Raw genomic sequence first — 21482 nt, 5'->3', positions numbered from 1 at the left:
AAAACCCGGTGTCGCACACAAACACAAACTGGCTTAAGTTTCCAAAGGTGTCGCCAACGCACCGATCTCTTGGAAGACCTTTAGCTCGTCTGGAAGACCTTGTGCTTTGAGGAGGACTGTGTGGGGAGGCCAAAGCGTTGCTGCCCAAAAATGAGGGCTGGACTGAGGTGAAGGGAGAACTGGGGAGGTGTAGAAATTAATTCCTGGCCAAAAAAAATGAAAGGCACCTGAAGGGGTGTGTGTGTGTGTGTGTGTGTGTGTGTGTGTGTGTGTGTGTGTGTGTAAAAGTGTGTTCTGCGTTCATTGCAGGAGGCAGGAGCCCCTCTTCTGTCTGTGGGAAAACAGCCTCCCACCTCCCACAGCTGAGGAAGAAACTGGGAGTGAAAGAAGAGGGAAAAAGAAGAGAAAAAAAGGGGGGAAAGAGGGAGAGAGAGAGAGAGAGAGACGGCCGTTTAGTGGGCCAAACAAAGGTTCCCTTTCAGCCTAGCCCTCCCTGTGGTCCCTTCGCCACGCCACCATGCATTTTAATGGACCCTTCCCCAACGGCTGATCCAGAATCAGCTCAACGCGGCAGGGGGCCTGAACAGGACACTTCACTTACTAAAAACTGACCCCAGCGCAGCCAATTCACCGATGAAGGTGTCAGGTCTGATAACATGCCCCGTTATTCCACCGCCTATCTGAAAGACCCAGCTGGCTCATTGAAAGCCGGTGGAGCACCGGGGCTAGAATGCGCTCCGAAACGTAAAGAGGGAGAGCAGAGGCTGTTGGGAGCCAGGCATCTGAATGGCAGCACACAGGCCAACAGAGAGGTGGTTTCTTCAGCCGACTCGGGTTATTTCCTGTAACAGGAGCTGTGGTGGAGTAGCCAGGGAAGTCAAATGGAAGGATCAGAGAGGCCACAGTTTACCGCAATATCAGTGAGTCAATGACACATAACACCACTATATATTTGAGAGAATCTGGAGCAATTTCAGAGGTGTCCCTACTTGATAAACCGCAACCATCTCCTGACACGTGGTTTACTATGATCTCCCCTTAACAGATTAGAGTGGCATGACTCGTAGTGATTTGAATAGGGCCGATTACAGACGCCTGGCCAACAGACAGGAAGCCGCTAGTGGGTGTGACGCTTTGTGTGTGCATGTGTGAGCTCTGAGTGCTTGGCCAGCCAACGGCCCAAGTGTCGGCAGCCTGCTTATTCATCCAGATATTCCACTATGAGCGAGCGGCGGCGGCGGCTATCTCAATTCCAGAACCTTCTCGGAGGCCAGAGGCGGACGGAATTTCCACACTGGGCCAGGGGTCCTTTATGACATCACAATGAGCCACTGTGAGGCGGCTCATTCAGCCAAAAGGGGAGAATCACAGTCATCTCTCTCTCTATTTTTAACAAGGTGACTGTAGTACACACAAGCCGTTGCCATGGTTGCCTCATACTGAAAAGAGAAGTTTGGGGTATATGTGTGTTTATATGTAACCCACAACTGCCTGTAGGAGACAAGTATAGGGATAAAAAAGGAGAAGTTCTCCTTAATTTCGCATTATTGGAATGTACACCCTGTTGTCAATACCATTTCTCTATCCTTTCAGAAGAAATAGAAAGTGTTTGTGTGAGCGTGTTGGAAGTATCTGTTTGAAAGATGCCAGACGCCAGGCAGAAAGAGGGTCTGCCCCTGCACTAAAAGGCTGTAAACATCTTGCTGTTTTTTTTGTTGGGTCTGCTTTGGGGTGGCAGAGGAGACAAAGGGACAGTGGAATGGCCTCTAAAACAGTGGTGTGTTTTAAGAGGAGACAGCAGGGGGCCAAGAGACCTTTCATTCATTTCCAAGAGCCATCATAAAACCATAAGTTCCTCTAGACTTCTTATTGTGTGCCACACGCACACAAACACAGTGCCACACAGACCACCAAAAACAGGGCCTCTTCACTATGAGGATGTCTTAACAGACTCAAGAATGATCTCTGGCTGTTAAACACACACACACTCCTCAGCTTCACCTCACTCTCCTCAGTGGTGATTTGAGGGGATTTTCACGAGAGCAACACCATGGCAACCAAACGATGACAGAAACGAAACTTCGATGACAGATACTTTAATAATCCCCAAGGGGAAATTCAAGACTTTACAACTTCACAAACAAACATTTAATAAACATGTGATGCTCTTCTGCGGTAGCTCTTTTCAAGCAGACTTCATTCCCTTCTAGCACTTACTTAACATTAGTCAAGTCCAACAATTACCCTCATCTTCTTGCTGCCCACAGTCACACTCTATGTGGCCTTGACTTGCTGAGAGGAATTACAAGTGAAACACTTACCGACTCAAACGACGAATGGAACGTTAATTAAACATTACCCAAAAAAGGTGTCGTAACGGAGCCCCATCAACACCCTATCAATTATTCAACGGAACAAGCGGCAACAATACGCTCGCTGGACAATGGCGGGAAACACCCAGCAAGAGCGAGGCCCGACAGGCGACACGCCTCCTGCGGGTGAGGTCATCATCACCATCATCATCATCACAATGCGTACCCGATGCGTGGTAGGAAACCGGATTTGGGGCGAAGGGAAAATGGCCCTCTAAAAAGCCGCCATTCCCTGAATGGCATTGCGAGGAAAGTCATCAGCAACATTCCAGGGTGGTGGAGTCACACAGCATGTCCTGATGTAGGGGGGACCCACTGACATAGAGGTGAGATATGCCAATGTGCGTGTGTGTGTGTGTGTGTGTGTGTAAGGTTTGCAGGGAAGCTTCTAGTGCGTAATCCAACAGGTTATTATGAATCCATTACACTTAGGTGAGGTGTGAGGGATTAAGCCGCCTTTCATAAACACAGCTATGACCTCATGTAACAACATGTGACCCAGTTAAATAACATGGACATCAAATCACCTGATATTGTCATTCAGAACCAGATGCTAACACCCCCCCCCCCCCCCCCCCCCAAAAAAAAAAGTTGACCCTCTAAAAATAATGCCAGGCATTGCCTTAAGAAACAGCACCAAAGGTGGTGATACAACGGTTACAGTTAGGCAACATATCAACCACCCAAGAAGCAAGTAATATTTTTCACCAATATGAAGTGGTCCTTCTCTCTATACTTTTCATCTTTAAGCATGTCACACACAGTTAAATAGTGTCTGCCCTAAAAAAAACTCTGGCCAAGTGAGTAACCTCATTTCAACATTCTAGGAAGTTCTCCCCTGAACCTCTGAGGAGACTCCACCAAACACACACAAACCCACTATTTGCAAGTCCCATGCTATTAATAGAATTCAGTAATAGTCAACAAATGCACATAGCTGTAGTTGTTCACCAGCAGAATTTTCAGTTAAAATGTTCAAATGTACCATATTCTACCCAGATATTAAATAACATATCGTGTGGATATATAAATAAATGCCATTACATTAGTGTGTCTTTCTGGATGAGTCAGGAGTGCGGTCAAGCAGCAGTTGTGCCGTTATTGATATCATGGAAAAGAAAACAACGGGCCTGTGTGCTTTGGATTAAAAAAAAGTAACTCGCTTTCTCCCTGTGTGCTGTGTGTGTGTGTGTGTGTGTGTGTGTGTGTGTGTGTGTGTTCCATCCACCAACGGTGTCCCGCCATTCATGTTGCCACAGAGATGAGGTCACATCCACTCTGCTGTTCATGACAACCCTGAGGCAACTTCAAAAAACAAACCAACAACATATTCTTGAGTCTTGACTGGGGCCCATTATAGCAACAAAGTCCTTGTAAGAAGCCCATGTCTGATGCCAAGAGCATTGATGCCCCGCCAACACAATCAGTAGAGAAAATGTTGCAGTCTTTCTCAAATATCTGAACCCAAACAAATTCCTCTGCATGTAAAATTATCTACCGTTATCAGTCAATCCATTCGTCCGTCCATTCATACATAGCTTCCATTCCATGTAAAACTGGTCATGAATGTGGCTCTTTCCTGGCCAAACAATGCTGAATAACACCACCTCTTTTTTTCCCTGGTCAGAGAGAGAAACACCATTGTTGTGTTCCAGACTCGCCCCCGGACTATAGAGCGCTATGACTGGGTCAAGGCGTCCAGGAGGACCCTGGCGGGTCGATGAGTCAAAGCTCACATTTGGTGAGCACAGCACATCACTCATTCCCGATTACGGTCACCGCAGATTTGTAAAAATACCAGTTCAGCGGAATCCCTAACTGGGATCCTGTAGAATCCCTCCCCAGATCCTACAGAGAAGTTATGCTCTCTCTGGGTAAAAACGATTATTCCATGACGAGAACATGAAACTGGCTGTAGGTGTTGGTAAAGACTGACAGAGGCTATAGGCTATTACTATATGGCGAACTGTCACGCACGTCAACTGTCGGAATGAAAGTTAAAGGCATGGTTCGCTACAAATGTAGCGTACTAAACATCATCTAAAGGCACAATGTTACAATTCACGTTGAGTGAAACACGTTTTGTCGCTATAGGTGCTACAAGAAGAGCTTTATGCTAGGGCACACGATTGTTTATATCCTAGGCTGCCACAGAGTGAGTTGTGCTTTTTTTTAAAAAAAAAAATAACAAAATCATACTCACCGGTTTAGGCATATTGAATCTTTCTGTAAACTCCTAGCAGCAACTGTAGTAAAAATCGGTCAAACAATCCTTCAGGAAGATGAAACGTTCACCGGCGTCTGTCTCTAGAAAGAAGAGAAACCAGTTTGAGGAATTGTACGACTGACTCACTGGCGAACTAGCCCTCCTTTAAACACTCGCGGTGACATACACTCATTTTGACGCACTCCATGTATAGCCTTATGAATCACGATTAAATATGGAAGTGTAGGGAGATTGCGCATAGCCTCACCCAAAAGACCACAAAAGGAGATTCAGATGGCAAGATTATTTGTTCAGTCTCCACCCTTTTGGGCAAACATTTAACCATGCACTTCAAGGGTTGCTCCAGGTAGCCTACGACCCGAACATTGATGTAATTGAATACAATATTGGGAGGGGTCTCCTGATTAGCCTACTTGCATCTCTATCCAGCCTTAAAGCGAAACCAACGGCTTTCCAAAACAAAGCGACAGCCTAAACCATGCGAAATTCACCTTTGTCCACATGCTCCTTGTCATTTCACCGGCATCGCCCAAGCTTTCCTGAAAAACTAGCCTACTGTTTCACATGTTTGCACTATCAAGTCAGTCTGTAGCCTATCAGGAAACGAACCGCCGTAACGGGAACAGTTTTTTTACTTAGGAAATTGTCTAATGGGATTAGGCGAAAGACGGTGTCTGATCCTAATTGATTATTTTGCATCTGTCATTTAAAACTATTCATCGCCGCTCGATATACCCTGCAGAGAAAAAAATGGTGAATTTCTTGAACAAATATGAGGACTTCAATATGACTACCTAATAGCATAAGCTATCGTTAACAGGCTCCATCCTGATGTCAGCACGCAAGTCATTAAGTCTCAAACACCTCGTTTATTGAAAATTAGTTAAGTAGCTTATTTGAGTGTTGTTCTGAGTTTAGAAATAGCCTAAAGAAACTGCGTGGGAATTACGCAACTGTAAGCAAAACATCACGTTGATGGCTAACCAGCTAGCCTCATCCCTCGGAAATAATCCCAGAAACACCTGTTGAGAAAGATTTTTTTCCCCTTCAGAATGGGCGGTGGCAGTAACAAGAATGGAACAAAAGTAGCCAAGTGCGGAACAAAGACAACTGGCTAGGCCTAGGCTATCTATCCCTTATTTCGCTCCGACCCTTTAACAGAAATTCTGGATATTTTTCATTAATGAAATAACTTACCAGAACAGGTGCGACTTTCAGTTGAGTCCCTAAACAACTGTAGACGCGAAACACTCCCCTCCCTCCTCACTCACTAGACTCGCCTAGACTGATCAGCGCAGCAATATGGCTGACGCTCCCTCGTGACGCATTGTGGGCGCGGAGATCCGCTATGAGTTCGCGCACCTCAACTCGATTGCTGCATGATTGCAAGTTCCTGTTTACCCCGCTGCCATGGCGAACGTGTGAGAAGGCTCAAAGGCAAGTCCCATACACAGCTCACCTTTTCATCGCCTTTTGATCACACGTAATGGGATATAAATAGTTCCATTCAAAATGAAAAACGTTTTGTTTGGTGTCCTGCAATGGTCAGGCAGGTATGAATTGTATTATGTGGACTGGAAATAGATCATTTAGGCTACCCAGCACACCAGTTCATTGATTCACTCACATTCCAATTATTGTCAATTTAGCCACACTACCATACCCGCAGTCTTATTTATTAGATAGGCCTAAAGCTATCTGTTGTTAGTTTATAGGTCACTTTGATGGATGAAGTATGAAGTATAATTGGGACATCTCACTTGAAAACTGAGAAAACATACTTCATGGTCACTTACAGGCTTTACCTTACTTACATGGACCATTGCTGGGTTTGTATTGCTGTCCTACTGTGTAGGCCATCGTTAATCTGAGCAGGAATAATCATGCATCCCCAAATCCTAGCTGTAGGCCACTTAGACGAATCTTTCATCAGATTTACGCCTAAAGCAAGCTGTCATAGATCCAAGAAGAGCAATATGGTTGTATCTTTCATCATAGCCTATCTCAGTCTCAGACTAGTCACAGTTGTAATCAAACAGTTGATCCTCTCCTCCATTGCTGTTCATGGAATGACATGAATCTTTGTCACATGTCTTTCAACAAGGCAGAGATGGGTTTTTCACCAGGACCGATTGTCATCCACTCCATCCCATCCCCAGTCTGTCTCTGGTGTTTTCAGAGAACTTTGTGTGTTTTGCTGTAGTGAAATACACCACTGATTCTCGGGGAGTGTTCAACCAGCCAGGGAACTAAAATAGAGGAGTTAAATACATTTCCATAAAATGTGCTTTGGTCAACAAACTTATATATTTTTTATTGCGGCAGCCATCATCTCTTATACTCTTCATGTTGCCCATAGCCCATCTTCTCATTACTTACCACTGACAAAAATAAATAAATGTTCAGTGCAGTGGTTGCACTTCTCTTTCCCTAAGCTTTCTGATACAGTCGCGCATCGTTGGCGTTCCCTCCACACCCCGATACACCCACAGCGCACACTCGGAAGCAAAGTGAGGAACAGGTTGGGCGGTTTCACGACTGTGTAACAACCAATGGTCGAACAGGATTAAAATAGAGCCGTATATATCCGAGCAGTACTCTACTTTTCAACAGGCGCGGTGCTAACCTGCGCGCAACAGGTTCTGAAGTTAGCCAAGCCCTGCTCGTGATGTGGTAAGCTACGCGCAAAAGAAGGCAAACAGTAACATACGTGTGATCTAAATGATTAAATAATACAAGCGATAAACAAATGCCCTATGACGCACCCTTTACACACACAACGACCACACCAACTTGTTGTCATAACAAAATAGGGTGGAAGTGCAGCGCCAATTATTAACCAACCGATTTTATACACGAGATTGTCTATTCTGTAGGATACTTCCATAAAAATCAACATTTTAAAGGACTCTCTGACACACTGGTATCTTCGTGTTTGAATTAGAGAACAGAGTCAGTGGACTTCAACGTCGAACGTACAGTAAGACACGAGTGAAATTAACTCCTTTTTTGCTACCAAAACAACAATCAACAAATAAACTGATGACAAATAAATAAAGTTACCACTTTGCCAATACACACAAACTTCCACATGTAAATCGATGACAAAACTTGTGTTTAAACCAAATTAAGTTTACTACACTTTTATATTCACTTGACGCAATTATAATGTTGTCACAAAATATCTAGCATGCATTCAAAACGTTTAATAATTATATAGGCCCATTCATGAAAAATCTTCGGACTGTTTTCCCTTCAGCGCAGCATCGCCCCCTCCTGCTCATCTCCTGTAAAGACAAGATGCATGTGTTACTTTAACCAGCTGATGGCTTCAAATCTATGGAAAGAAGTCTACACCCCAGAGCAGTTCATTACACGTGACATGGTGACAGACACTTTACCTCTGAGTTGTTAGGCAAATTGGATCGTGGTGTTTTTCTACAGAATGATACAGGCCTCCATAAGAGTCAGTGAGTGTAGGGAGATTGAGTAAGCAGAGTCATTTGTCATCGTGTGTTGCGCCTCTCTGCCTCCCCATACTTACACTGATGGTTACTCCAACAGGGGCTGGTGGAGTTCCAGTCTCTGCTCTGCAACATCTCTGATGAGCACTGGGAGAACAAGAAAGGAGGCACGCGATGGATCCGTCAGTGACATAACAACAAACACACAATCAAAATTCACATTTGTGCAACAGTTTATGACCAATATCAGGAAGCAGTGTGAAGGAGCCCACACAGTAAAGATCCTCCACCACGACGTGGTGATAAAGAGTTTTATTTTTACACTTTTTCATTATCCGACCACTAGAGGGTGCTAAGCTCACAGCTAAAGTGAACGGGTCCTTGACAGATCTGGGGCCACTTAGGCAGAAATGCTGTCTTATTCTGACGTACAGGAGCTGTTCCATGATTCTCAGTTAGGACCTCTGTGCCAGCTGAATGGGGACATAGAGTCATGGTACTTACTGTCCAGAACAGTTCTAGCCGCATTGCGTTTCTCCAAGGCTTCGGAGACTCCGGTCATCATCCATGGGAGGAAACTCGTCTCCAGATCTATGGGAGCAAAAGCAGTAATATAGCATATTTTAAAGAATAAATGTACAATGCTTAGGTCAAGAATTGAGCCTAGATAATATAAGTATCTAATGGCAATGCAATCATATTTAGGGCCATTAGATTAGAAAGATAAAACCACAGCGCTTAAATATCTTACTATCTATTATTATCTCAAAGATCCAGTTCTTATAGATTTTCCAGAGTATTTTTTTTACATTGTATGTATATCTGGCCGAAAGCACGTTGCGTATAATCTGGGTACAATAGGGATACAACATCAGCTCTGTCTGCATCAGATTTTAGAGTTGTGTGTCAGATGTCAGTCTTAATCCATATAAAAAAAATTGAGGGTATCTACAGTATGAGCTGGTACTTTCTGCCGAGTACTAAACCAACATTAGTGTAGTGAGCATGTAGTGCTCATGATGGAGGAAATGAGGTTGTGATATGCTCCCGCGTCCGTGTCACGTGTGGCGTATGGTGAGAATTGCGGGAGGGTGCCGTGTCCTTCCTAACAATTGGACCAATCGATCGATGAAGCACGTCCTCGATGCGCGCAGATGTGCACGGTGAGGTGAACCACGGGAGTCTGCCGCCTGCGCGAGACTGACCTCTCTCCACGGGGTCGTAGAAGTAGCCGTGGTCTCGGAGAGAGCTGAAGACGGAGGGCAGCAGGTCGGCCAGGTACTGCTGGGCGAAGGCCCGCGCGGCGATCTTGTCGGCCGTCTCGCGCTCGCGTTCCAGCACCTCTCTCTGCTGACGCAGGCGCCGCTCCTGGACGTCACACACACACACGACACACATGAGTGGGTGGATGGACAAAGCATGAATAAAAGCTTTATGATTATTATTATATTATTTTCATACAGATACACTCATATAGAAGACAACAAAAGACACCAAGACAGACATTAACAAGCAGACATTAATGGACACTAAAAAAAACAAATAAATTGCCAAATGAAATTTGTCAGGTGTCAGATATGAGCATGATGTGTATGACGGGGAGGCTACACCGGATACGTTACGCCTGCGTTACGTTACGTTAAGTCTGGTTAAGTCAAAGCCGCATCTGCCGTAACAATTAGCTTCCACTGTAATCAATAGAACTGGCTACACCAGACGCAGCTGCGCTACGTCAAGCCGCATCGAAGCCGTAGAAAATAGACTTGTCTTCTATTTTTTTATTTTTGACGTAAAGGAGCCTATGTGCATTCATTGTACAGAAACACTATCTGAAGAATATTTGTGCATTGTATTTATTGTATTTATTGTATTTATGTATGTAAGCTATGTAAATGAAGTCTCGAGACCTGTTGCTATGGAAAATATAACGACATTAACGGTATTATATTACACTTGTTGTTGACTTCTGCTTGGCGATGGATGACATAAAACTTATAGTAGAAGTTGAACAAAATAAACTTTTATATGATCCTAGTGAAACCCATTACAAGAACAATTTGAAAAAAAACTCAGCGTGGAGCAGGATTTCGCAAACACTTGGTGTTTCAGGTGAGTTCATTTCAATGTCAGCTCATTAGCCAATCTTTGCTAGCATAACTAGTTTCTTAGGTAGATATGCCAGGTCCCATGCACCAGAAAGGTATGTTTTTCTAACCTAGCTTTTTGTAGTCCTTAGGATGTCAAGTTAATGGGGTTTTGTTGTCCTCAAAGCTATCCAACTGGGACTTCGTTTCTGCTTGTTAGCACTAGTTGTAAGAGCAGTCAATATTACCAGAGACAAGCTTTAAAAAGACTTTGATATTACTCACCAATAGGCTATTTGACGCATCTCTGCTATCCAATAAAGATTGTCAAGTTGTAATCGAGAAGTTTCTAAATATTTATTTTCACCAATACAATAGGCCTAAACAAAACGTAGCCTACGATTGTGTCCTATACTAGATTTGAACTTACTAGTAATGTACGTTTCAGTAATCATATATAAGTGTCTCTGGTAATCAGTGCCGTCAATGATTGAGACCTGGTCCTACATAGCTAGAGCTATTTATTTTATCGATACCAAATTTGGCCAGTAGATGGTAGCCCACCCAAGGAAAGCAGACAAAAACAATACATAGGCTACCTTGGCACTACATGGCCTAGTGCAGGCAACAGTAGTCCCTTCATTAGCCTACTTCTGATAGGCCTGACCATTCAACACACCACAGAACCAGTTTCTTTTCTGCACATTTAATGATCACATATTTACATATTAAATGATATAAATATATGTATAGTTAGCCTAATAGGCTACATATACTACATATACATACAATATTTACATTCCACAATATATTCATGGGTTTCATCAGGTCCCTTTGCACAGGTGTATTAATCAAGCACCATGCAGGCTGCATTGATAATCAAGGTGCTTGATTGTATACACCTGTGGAAAGGGACCTGATGAAATCCATGAATAGGCCTACATTTTACAATATTTACATTTCATTAAAGAACTCGCAGAGCAACTCCCGCACATGAAACGCCTCCCTGGATCCCCTATTCCCTCCCATATTCCGCACGCTAACCAATGTATCTCTATTTCCAGGTCTCTCCTGCTGCCTACCCTTTTGGAACCACTGACTATCAGTTGGGTTGAGGAGGTAGTTGTGAAGAACACATGCTGCCATGACTAAAATGTCAACATGGCAGGGCAAAGCACAAATTCTGGTGTAAAACACCCTCCACCGTGCAGCAAGGATTCCGAATGCGCACTCCACGGTCATTCTTGCCCTCGAGAGCCTATAGTTAAACTTTTGCTTGGGTCTGGATAGACTATGGCCAGGATAGGGTCTCATTAGATAACGCTTTAGAGGAAAGGCTGCATCTCCTACCATCATGAAAGGCACATCGCCATACTGATTTGTCCCAGGCAGGGGACAGTCCTTTGGCACGTTGAGTGTTCGATCATCCATCCCCACTCCCAAGTCAGAATTAGCATACACACCACCATCACTGGATCTACCAAAATCGCCAACTTGAATAAGTCTGAAGCGCGAATCTGCATCGACAAGAGCAAGCAACACAATTGAAAAGGTATTTTTGTAATTAAAGAATTGGCTACCCGAGTTTGCTGGTGCTTGTATTGTGATATGCTTGCCATCTATGGCACCTATGCAGTTAGGGAACTGCCATTTCTCCCAAAAACCAGCAGCAATCTCTCTCCATGCCTCCTCTGTTGGCTTTGGCATGTAGGTATTCAGCAGCTTTTGCACAATTGCTCTGCATGTCATGTATACTGAATCAGCCACCGTCTTCCGCCCAAGCCGATATGCAAATGCCAGACTCCTGAAAGACTCTCCAGTAGCTAAAAACCTGTAGAAGTAGACATCAGTTTCAAATTGAGTTTGCATTTTTCAGACAGTAAATATAGCAAATACATAATTGTGCTCATCTGTAACTCATTGTCTCATCAGTTGAGGACTGTCAGAAGCGCTGGAGAACTTTGCGTGAAAGGTTCAACAAAGAAAGAAAAAAAGGAACAAAAAGTGGATCAGCAGGAGGATCACAAAAAGAGTGGAAGTACCTCCAAACCATGGCTTTCCTACTGCCCCATTTGCAACCACGAAAGTAAGTTTGTAAATAGGCATGCTTGAGTTCACAGTGTAGCATCACAGTAAAGCCCTGTTCTACACATCTTACAGAGCCTAACAGCTTAAATCAAATATTTGAATTTGCCATAACATCCTCAATATAGCCTAACACTCAATACCAATAAAACTGTTTGTTTATCTAATAAACTGACTGATGTTTATTTATTTATCTATCTCATAGCTCAAGAAGCAGCATAGACTGTGACCCATGGGAAGCACTGGATCTAAGCCATGGGGATGTGGAGGAAGAGACTGAAGAGGCTCATGATGCTGCAGAGAACACAGAAAATTCCCAAACTGATACAAGACCTAAAGAGCTATCTCCACCTGTCCGTAAAAGAGCTGCACCTACACTTGAGGACAAGCTGTTGGCAATTGTGAAAGAACCTTCAACACAGCCTCAACTGAACATGCCACGAGAGGGAGAGGAAATGTACTATTTTGCCTTAAGTCTTGTGCCTACACTTAACAAATTGAGCGAAAGGGGTAGGTTACGGGCTAGATCTGTCCTAACCGAAGCAGTCAGCAACATTTATGACCAGGACCAGGTTCTGAAGCTTTCCACCACATCTGGCTCGGGCCCAAAACAGTGGGATCATCAGCAGGCCTTTCAGCATGGCCAGGACCAGATACCCCCACTGCCCTCTACCTCATCACATGTTTTGGGTAGACAGTGGGATCAGCAGCCTCAACACCAAGCTTTCCAATTTCATGCAAGGCACACCAGTCACAGATCAAGGGCTGAGGAGGCTTGGGCTCCACTTTCAAGTGAGAGTACTCACTATGCAGAGCTCTAATTTTTTTTAGAAAATACAGGACTACTGTGTCCATTTAGTAGGCCTATTCATTAGGCTATTGTTTTTGTTGTATCGGCTAATAAATATTTGACCTGTCCATCACACTTTGTGTTCTTCATAGATAGATAGATAGATACTTTATTGATCCCCAAGGGGAAATTCAAGGTCCCAGCAGCTTAAGACACCACACACAACATACAATACAATGTAGGCTAAACATGAAAATACAAAGCAAATCAACAAATCAACATGACTAAAGGAGCAGTAAAATACTACAGATAAGATGTGCATGAATGTACTGAGGATTGGTGCTGTGATCCAGTAGGTGTGTGTCAAGTTGGTAGTGCAAATAAGTCCAACAGTGCAACAGTGCAAGATTACATTCTAGTGACCTGACCAGCAATAAATATGTACAGTACAAAATGTAAGCATAGTAATAATAATAACAGTACTAGTATAAATATATGTACAAGTAAAATAAACCTAACATGGTAATAATATAAGAGTTATAGCAACAGTGCAAGGATAGTTAGATATGGGTGCAGGCATTTAGTCATTGGTCAAATATATGGACAAAAAGAGGGTAGACATGTAAGCCATGCCATGTAAGTGTATAAGAGGGTGGAGGTGCAGATATACTATGCATAGAAGTCCAACTCTCCTTTTCCCTTCAGTGAAGCATTGTACAGTTGTATGGCCCTGGGTACAAATGACTTCCTCAGTCTGTCTGTTGTGCATGTTCAGATGTAGGCCTATTAAAATAAATACCTTAGTGTAACAGCAAGTCGTTGTTTGGGCTCAATAGATTTCCGGTAGTTCGTATCCTGTTTCTGTAGTTCGCTTCCAATCATAGAGAGGATATAGTCCATTTGTAGTGGAGTCATTCTGAAATATTTTCTGTGAAGCTCACTATCAAACTGCAGCTCGGCCACCAGCTGATAAAATGCTCCTCGCTGTCTCCTTCGTTGGTTTAACTCGTGGACCCAGACTCGCTTCTTCCTCCTATTAATGCGGTTCAGCAGCAGAAGCAGAGCAAGGGCCTTCCGTCTGTTAACAGCAGATACTGCAAAATAATAGTAACGTTAGCCTTGACTAGTAAAATAGTAGTAGTAATAGTAGTATCGACTCAATTAGGCCTACATAGGGTCTAATTTATTAATTTTCTTGATTGATTAGTCTATGTTTTATGGATAGGTTTGCTACAATCTTTCGTCTGGTAACTGGTTGCTTAGTGACATAACGATCGATACATTAGTAACAACTCAACTTCCAAACTGAAATTAGGCTGACCAAACAGTGTAAAGAGGTATTTCTTAACATACATAAACTTACCCATATTTTCCAAGAATCAGTGGAAAGCCCGGTGCACTGAGCTGAAAAACGGCAAATCCAAAACTTCTTGCTCTTGACTTATCGCTGTAGTCTTCGTACGTACGCAGCCAGTGTAGCCAGTCGAAAAGTAACAGTACGCTTCTAGAACGCGACGTAACGTAACGCATCCAGTGTAGCCCAAGTGTGAGTGTGCCCCTGGTGCCTACTGAACATGACCAATATTTTCTTACCTTCCCAAACATTTTACAAAACGTGTCGAAAGCAGGATTGTCCAGCATATCTAGCTAGCGGACTTACGTGCACACACAACCCACCCCCGACTGGATTTACAGCACTGCACTCGTTCCAGTATAGCACTGCATCCATTCATTGTCTATGTACACAACAGCATAGCTTGGGGAAAGCAACAAAACAGGACCTTCCTCTGACTGCAGAGAACATCCAGCAGGCCTCACATCCATTTTGTGCCAGGACAAGTGACTAAAGAAAACAAGGACGCCGCATTTTGTTTAAGTTGAATGTACATACGTACAGTATATGACGTGAATGTAACACATTTCCTCTTTCGCAGCCCTCCACACAAGGTCAAAGCACTCTGGTGATAATGTTCTTGATTATATGCGTCGGCTCAAGTCTCCATCCATCTTCATCATTCTCCGCTTCCATGCGTAATTACATAGAGTCTGTCTAATGAGTCCATTTGGCAGAAAGCAAATTAATGCAATGCCATCCATATGGAGGAGGGTCTGATTCATAGTGATATAACCGATTCCTAAAATGTGATATAACTGAAGAAGAGTTAAGTGGACGTCTGATATGATAAGGACTAAGTGAGTCTGTGAGCATGGTTGGTCATGAAGGACAAAGGGTCCTCAAAAATGAACGTTCACATGGTTCTATCTACGTACGTATCTCATCATTGCATATTAGTATGGACATCCAGCCTTTTATGGAATTAAGCTTAATTGTGACGTAGTAGTAGGCTAGTTATGTAACAAGGCACTCTAAAGGCCTACTCCTGGTTCTGTTCCCCTTCCACCACATCGCCATCATGCCCCAAGGCACTGCAGAGGTAGCACAATAAACAGGTGAAATAGGGACAAGTCCAGTAGTCAGTTTGGAATCTATATGTCTCTTAGGTTTAGCACCACACATAAAAGGCTGTAGAGGCACAGCTTGTCTAACAAGTCTATACACACCAACGGGACGTCTCATTTCTCATATCTGTCTCTCCTTCAGTCTTCCATCCTCCTATCATTCCTTCCTCATTTTCTTCACAACATTAATTAGAAGGAGGTGCTAGGACAGGAAGGAGGAAGGAAGGAAGGGAGGATAGACAAAAGGACAAGTGACATGAACCCCAAGAGTTTTTGGGTGTTCCCACAGAGCCCCAGAGCAGTTCACACACACTCACTCCACACACTCCCTATGCGTCTCACCTCCCCACTTCATCTCATCCCAACCGACCTCCTCCCCACCCCACCTCCTCCCCACGCCACCTCCCCCCCACACCACCTTCCCCACCCCACCTCCTCCCCACCCCATCCCTCCCACGCCACCTCCCCCTCACGCCAACTCCTCCCCACCCCATCCCCCCCACGCCGCCTCCTCCCCATGCCACCTCCTCCCCACGCCACCTCCTTCCTCCCCGGCACCTCCTTCCTCCCTGGCTCACCTTCTCCTCCCTGTGGCGTCGCTCCTGCTCCTCCAGCCGCTGCACCTCCACCAGCTCGGCGTTGCGCAGCTCCAGGAAGGCGCGCTGCTGCGCCCGCAGGCTGGCCAGCTCCTCCTCCTCCATCACCTCCAGCAGCGACTGCTCCATGGTCTTGCCCACCAGCACCTCCAGCAGCGGACGCACCTCCATGTCAAAGTCGAACAGCTGCGCACCAGGAGACGAGGGAAGACAGCGGGGGATGAGGGGGTGAGAGAGACATCCGTATCGAACACTCCCAGTATGTTGTCCACAATATGTACTTTCGAAAATGACTGGAAAAATAAATTACTGAAACGCAGACAGACACAGATCAAACACAGGAGACAAACACAGGTGACATAACTATACACACACACACACACATACACACACACACACACACACACAAATAGTCGATATCCACCAATGCACAATTCTTGCGAAAGGCTGTTGATGGAGTATGTGAACTCAACAGGTCTTGTTGAGGGTTGATTGACTTGAACAGTTTATGGCTCAGTCGAAAGCCTCTAGATTTCCTGTTTACAAAGCGAGGACTGTGGACAAACAATGAAGGTTTTCATTTTAACACACACACATTACAGACAACTAGAGCACTGGGCAGAGGCGAAGCAATTCACTGATTGCTTGGAATTCGAGTTACAAATCTCAGGGCCTTGTACTAAGTCACTTCCTGCGTCTGACAGACATCTGATTGCAGCATTTTCTAGAGAGCTAGCGCTGTAAAACGTAAAAAGTGACCACAGATGTGACACTAACGAGGAAACAACGTTGCGTCGGTCTACCTGATGACTCATGTTCATTCATGCTCACAACACGCAGCAGAGCCACAGGTGCTACGCACATGTTTGCACAAGCCCAGCATGGCAGAAATCAATCAGACCCGGGCATCACACAGCACCCCAGCTGCACACACTGCCACGCAGGAGGTCAAGGCCACTTGGCAGCTTTCTCACAGAGTGGTGGGGGTGGGGGGGGGGGTGGGGGGGGTTGGCTGGTTCTAGTGAACAGTGTGAGAATACAAATGGGATGCCAGCGGTGTTGCATATCGTGAGAACTAAGGCCACTAGTGCTGAGGTGCACGTCGAGTGGTGGCTCCTCTCAGAACTTTCGTGAAGAAGGGCCGTTTAAATTCAACATGCAACATGTTGCCATGTTGTCAAAATCTAGTTATTTGTTTTTTAATTAAAGCAAAATAATTGGTGTTTCTACACTCCTGTCCTGCTATGACATCTAGTGGTCAGGGAAAGTACCTACACACTACCGTCTACTCAAATGCTCCAGTGTGCCAAATGAAATATCGAAGGTGTCATACTGTCATACTTCGAAACCAGTGGGTTCTTTTTAGCACAAAGGGTAGGTGTGAGAACTGTGTCAAAACAAAAGATGCATAAAATGCATGCATGCACGCACACGCACACGCACACACACACACTCATAAAATAGCACAGAGCAGAGGGTAGAGGCATGAGGACATTATAGCTAAATAAAATAGATACATTTGCAGGCTTGCTAAAACAATTGTGGTGATAAGGCTCTAAATGGCGTTCCTGAAACCACTCCAAAGCATTATTTTCACCGTCATGTGATTCCAAAGGAGAGATACATCAGTGCTCCCAACAGAAATGGTGCATGCAGCATTAAACAATACTAATAATGTATTTTTGATTCTCCTTGTAATTGCTGTCTCCACAAGCCTGAGTCATGGAGCAAGTCAGATAAGTCACATAAATAGAAACACCAGCCCAGCCCACAAACAGTAAGGCTTGAGTATTTCTCCCACACACACACCTCCCCCTCCACGATCTGTGTGGCCACGTCCTTGCCCGTCTTGGCTGGGATGAAGAGCGGCGTGGCTGGCTTATCCAGGAAGGCGTCCGTCTGGCACTCTACACTGAAGTCCTCCACTCGGTCACTCAGCTCCTCCAGGTACAGTTCTGCAGGTCACACCCCAAATGTTACTCTGTGTGTGTGTGTGTGTGTGTGTGTGTGTGTTTGTGTGTGTGTGTGTGTGTGTGTGTGTGTGTGTGTGTGTGTGTGTGTGTGTGTGTGTGTGTGTGTGTGTGGACTCGGTCACTCAGCTCCTCCAGGTACAGTTCTACATACACATTCCAAATGTTACAACCAAACACTGGCTGTACAGAACCATCGTGAAATGTGCTTTAGGTATTTGGGCACAAAATAAAAAAACTCATTAGCGAAGAGCAGTGGGGAGGCCCCTGTAGAGGGCATGTCAGGTCCTCAGGTACAACATTTCTGTTCTTCAATATTTACAACTTCAATATGCATTAGTGAGCTACTACTGAGCAAACACTTTTTTCTCTCAGGGCTAATTGCATTTTTGCGCTTCTGGCCTGACGCAACTGGTAAGAGTTGCCTCCAATTATGCAAGCAAAAGTAAATAGAGCAGAGTGGAGGAGAGCACATTCAGCAGACACTCTTCTGCAAAAAGCTCTCTCTGGTTCAGCAGCCCAGCGATGGGAGTAGAGTACAGGCCAAAGTGGAGAACAGAAAGCACTACGTTTAACGGTGTACCTAAGGAACGCACAGGGCATGATTATGGGAGCAGGGGGAGATAGGGTGAGATAAGGAACCCAGAAAAGAAAAAAGGCCATACTTCGTTTATTGCACAGACAGGGTGCACACTGAGGGAGGCGCTAAGCTGAAACGCGTCTGTGCAAAAAAAAAACATGTTTGTATGCAAAGTGCGGCCTTTTTTTCTTCTCTGATGTTAACATAGTTTGGCCAAGCACTGTAAAAAGACTCAAGAGACATGAGAGACTGAGTGAAGCCTGCTCCTACCACACAATTTCCCTGAGACGAGGAACTGTATGGATCTGCAAGACTTGCGCTCACCCAGTCGCAACCCAAAATGCAATGCTTATGAGCATAGACACCATCCCCTGGCCCTTTCCCATATGCCACCTATCTGTCTTTCAATGTCTGCTTTCTGATGTGTTTCAAAAGCATACCTGTCTGGACATCCATGTGCTTTCTTCCCTCCAGGGCCTCGGGGGTTCTGGGTCGGAAGTGCTCTTTGGCCCGCTTGCGAGCCAGAGCTCTCCTCCGTGCTTCCTGCTGCCTCTGGATCTCCACGGGGTCTGGCTGGGCAGTCTGCATGGACATGATTCTCACGCATGGTTAAAAAGGTCCCAAGAACAATGATAAAATGCAAGTGTTCAAAATGCAAGCTTTTGTCTAACGAAATGCCTTGAAAGAATGCCTTGCTTGTGGTGTGACATACACCATCTAGAATACAATCCCTGCACATATCAATTAAGGTGAAGATTTCTGTTAGAGCAAAAGAAAACTCTTATTTGTCAGGTCAAATAATTTGAGATGTTGAGATGGCAACTGTCAGAAATGAAATAAAAGGGATAAATTATGGCAGCTAGCGTGTTGTGAGTAATTTTGCTGTCAGATGCTTCAACTTAATGGAAGTTATGTAAGATTGAGAAATGACTACAAACCGTTGGCAGAACATGCTGGGCATATGTATTTCCTCTGACCACTCTTCGATCGTACATTATGTTTCCATAATTAGATGGTCCATCATCTCTGCACAAATCAAGTAGGCCTAATTATACACAATCACTGTCATTTCAAACGATAGTGACTGATCAAGTAATTATCCACAATCACTGTCATTTCAAACGTGACTATGGTTCAAACGTCTCGTTTACTGCCATGTTGATTACTATAAATATGAATTGTATCTAGCCAAACCATACATGTCCACATTTTTTTAAGTTTTCTTTACTTACTGATCAGCAACACGTTCTCTGTACTTGGACCGATTTTGCACTGGCCGGGGACGACTGGAAAAAGTGTATGTTCCATTTGGAGCCCCCTTATGGGGCTGTAAAACCGAAGTCATGTCGCTCAGTAGTGCAATGCCAAGTAATTAAACTGAAATAATGTAAACTCAGGCTATTTGTTTTGACAGCCCTAGCTAGCTGGCTAGGTACATTCGCTTATCTTCTGCAGGAGTTGTTGTTGATATGTGCCTTAGCAACAGTAACCATGGGCCTGCTATGACCGCTTCCTGCCCTTGTGGCTGCATTTATTTAGCATGCAGACATCTGCATCTGAGGCATCAGGGATGGTTTTGTATGCAATTAATTTCAGGCTATTCTATGCAGATCATTTATAATTCCATCTATTTTACCATGTGAAAAGTGTAACCTTGAAAAACAACTTTTAATGCAAGCACACCCACCTTTCAGGCCAAATCAGATCGGCTTAGTTGATGAATCCCTAATTGATTTAGTGTCAATGTGTCAGAACTGGATAGCTTCAGTCGATCAGCATTAAGTATAATCAGGGCATGAAGTTAACTTTTTTGGCCACCAGCCATTGTGGCGGGTGGATTTTGAAATCCACCAGCCACTTTGTTCTTTTACCAGCCAAATTTTTTTGTGTCCAAAATACAAATGAACAAAATATACATAGCCTAAGCACAGCTCATTACTGGAGTAACGTGCAAAGCCTCTTTTGAATGGCATCAGTGTAGACAGACATATCAGTCAAGACAATCACCCGATCTTACATGGTGTTACAGTGTATCTCTGTGAACATTGTTGCGAGTCTCGTTTTAACAGTGTTTTTCAGTGTTTCGTTGTTTTATTGGCTACCCGCCAATGTGGCAGGTAGGTTGAAAGTTTCACCTGCCAATCACAAAAGTTACCCGCATTTGGCTAGTTGGCGGGTGCCAATTTCATGCCCTGAGTATAATTGTTGAATTAGACCTGGGCCTAATGCATTTAAAGAAGTAGCCTATAAATGAAGGACCTACACAAATTCCAATATAATGTGTGCTGGCTGTTGCTGAACATTGTGTACAGAACACAAAGTACATGCCAGCCCATTAATCTTGACTTTTTTCCAACCCTAATTGCAGCTCAGACACCCATACACCGCACACAAACAAATTGCACGACCAGGAAGTCAATGTGGTTTCAAAAGCTTAAAACGGCTTAACACACAGGAGCAAAGACCCAACTGTTCAATCATGTAGAAGCCTGGCTGATGTTCATCACTTAATGCAAGTTAGGCCTGTAGCCTACAAAGAGAGAGGCAACTATGAGCTTTATAGGTTTTACAAAGGAAATAGAATAGGCTACTGAGAATTTTTTCTGTGTCTACATTCTTCAAAGGTGTAGAAAAGGCAGAGGAAGCAGCGCTCGATGTGGGTTTAAAGGCTGAATTCCTGCTTCATTGTTAGTCAGCATGAATGCTGAATTCTCCAACTTACTGTAGGCATCAGTGCATATTACAGTTTTTTTTGATTGCTTTGACGCAGTAGTCGACTCAAGAAACCATTTTTCAAAACTCTTAACGCAAAGGCCTAAACAGTGGCACCAATGGTCAAAATGACTAATTTTGC

The 21482-nt window shown here is 44.2% G+C and overlaps 3 protein-coding genes across 6 annotated transcripts in view; 1 reads left to right on the top strand and 2 right to left on the bottom strand.

Annotated features, from left to right (window-relative positions):
• ezrb (ezrin b) overlaps window positions 1-5906 on the bottom strand; it is a 32030-nt gene extending 26124 nt beyond the window's left edge. The window contains exons 1-2 of the mRNA XM_062551602.1: window positions 5797-5906; window positions 4576-4679 (exon numbers count right to left, since the gene is read on the bottom strand). Coding sequence (XP_062407586.1) covers window positions 4576-4587 — 12 coding nt within the window. The 5' untranslated portion in view covers window positions 4588-4679; window positions 5797-5906. The remainder of the gene's footprint in view (window positions 1-4575; window positions 4680-5796) is intronic.
• A 1804-nt stretch (window positions 5907-7710) lies between these two features.
• On the bottom strand, window positions 7711-20092 carry rsph3 (radial spoke head 3). Of its 3 annotated transcripts, XM_062551599.1 has the most exons (9): window positions 19861-20092; window positions 19567-19654; window positions 19069-19210; window positions 17888-18033; window positions 16061-16264; window positions 9269-9431; window positions 8568-8654; window positions 8144-8210; window positions 7711-7886 (listed from the first exon to the last, which is right to left on the bottom strand). In XM_062551599.1, the coding sequence occupies exons 1-8, from the start codon at window positions 19971-19973 to the stop codon at window positions 8152-8154; spliced, it is 1002 nt and encodes a 333-aa protein (XP_062407583.1). In that variant the 5' UTR covers window positions 19974-20092; the 3' UTR covers window positions 7711-7886; window positions 8144-8151. The 3 variants fall into 3 exon arrangements, with proteins under 3 accessions (XP_062407583.1, XP_062407582.1, XP_062407581.1); XM_062551598.1 differs by lacking the exons at window positions 16061-16264; window positions 17888-18033; window positions 19069-19210; window positions 19567-19654; window positions 19861-20092 and adding exons at window positions 11498-11978; window positions 13822-14116; window positions 14386-14463; XM_062551597.1 differs by lacking the exons at window positions 7711-7886; window positions 8144-8210; window positions 8568-8654; ... (4 more) ...; window positions 19567-19654; window positions 19861-20092 and adding exons at window positions 11102-11978; window positions 13822-14116; window positions 14386-14470.
• LOC134098525 (uncharacterized) lies at window positions 9665-13856 on the top strand. Of its 2 annotated transcripts, none has more exons than XM_062551600.1 (3): window positions 9665-10172; window positions 12080-12233; window positions 12438-13856. In XM_062551600.1, exons 1-3 carry the CDS (start codon window positions 10040-10042, stop codon window positions 13051-13053), a joined length of 903 nt encoding a protein of 300 aa, XP_062407584.1. In that variant the 5' UTR covers window positions 9665-10039; the 3' UTR covers window positions 13054-13856. The 2 variants fall into 2 exon arrangements, 1 of the variants encoding a protein (XP_062407584.1); XR_009941064.1 differs by lacking the exon at window positions 9665-10172 and adding an exon at window positions 11565-11699.
• Window positions 20093-21482: the final 1390 nt, after the last annotated feature.

Source organism: Sardina pilchardus, chromosome 12 (genome assembly GCF_963854185.1).
Source record: "Sardina pilchardus chromosome 12, fSarPil1.1, whole genome shotgun sequence".
Classification (NCBI taxonomy): Eukaryota; Metazoa; Chordata; class Actinopteri; order Clupeiformes; family Clupeidae; genus Sardina; species Sardina pilchardus.
Note: the sequence above shows the minus strand (reverse complement) of the source record. Positions and strands in the feature narration are given on the sequence as shown.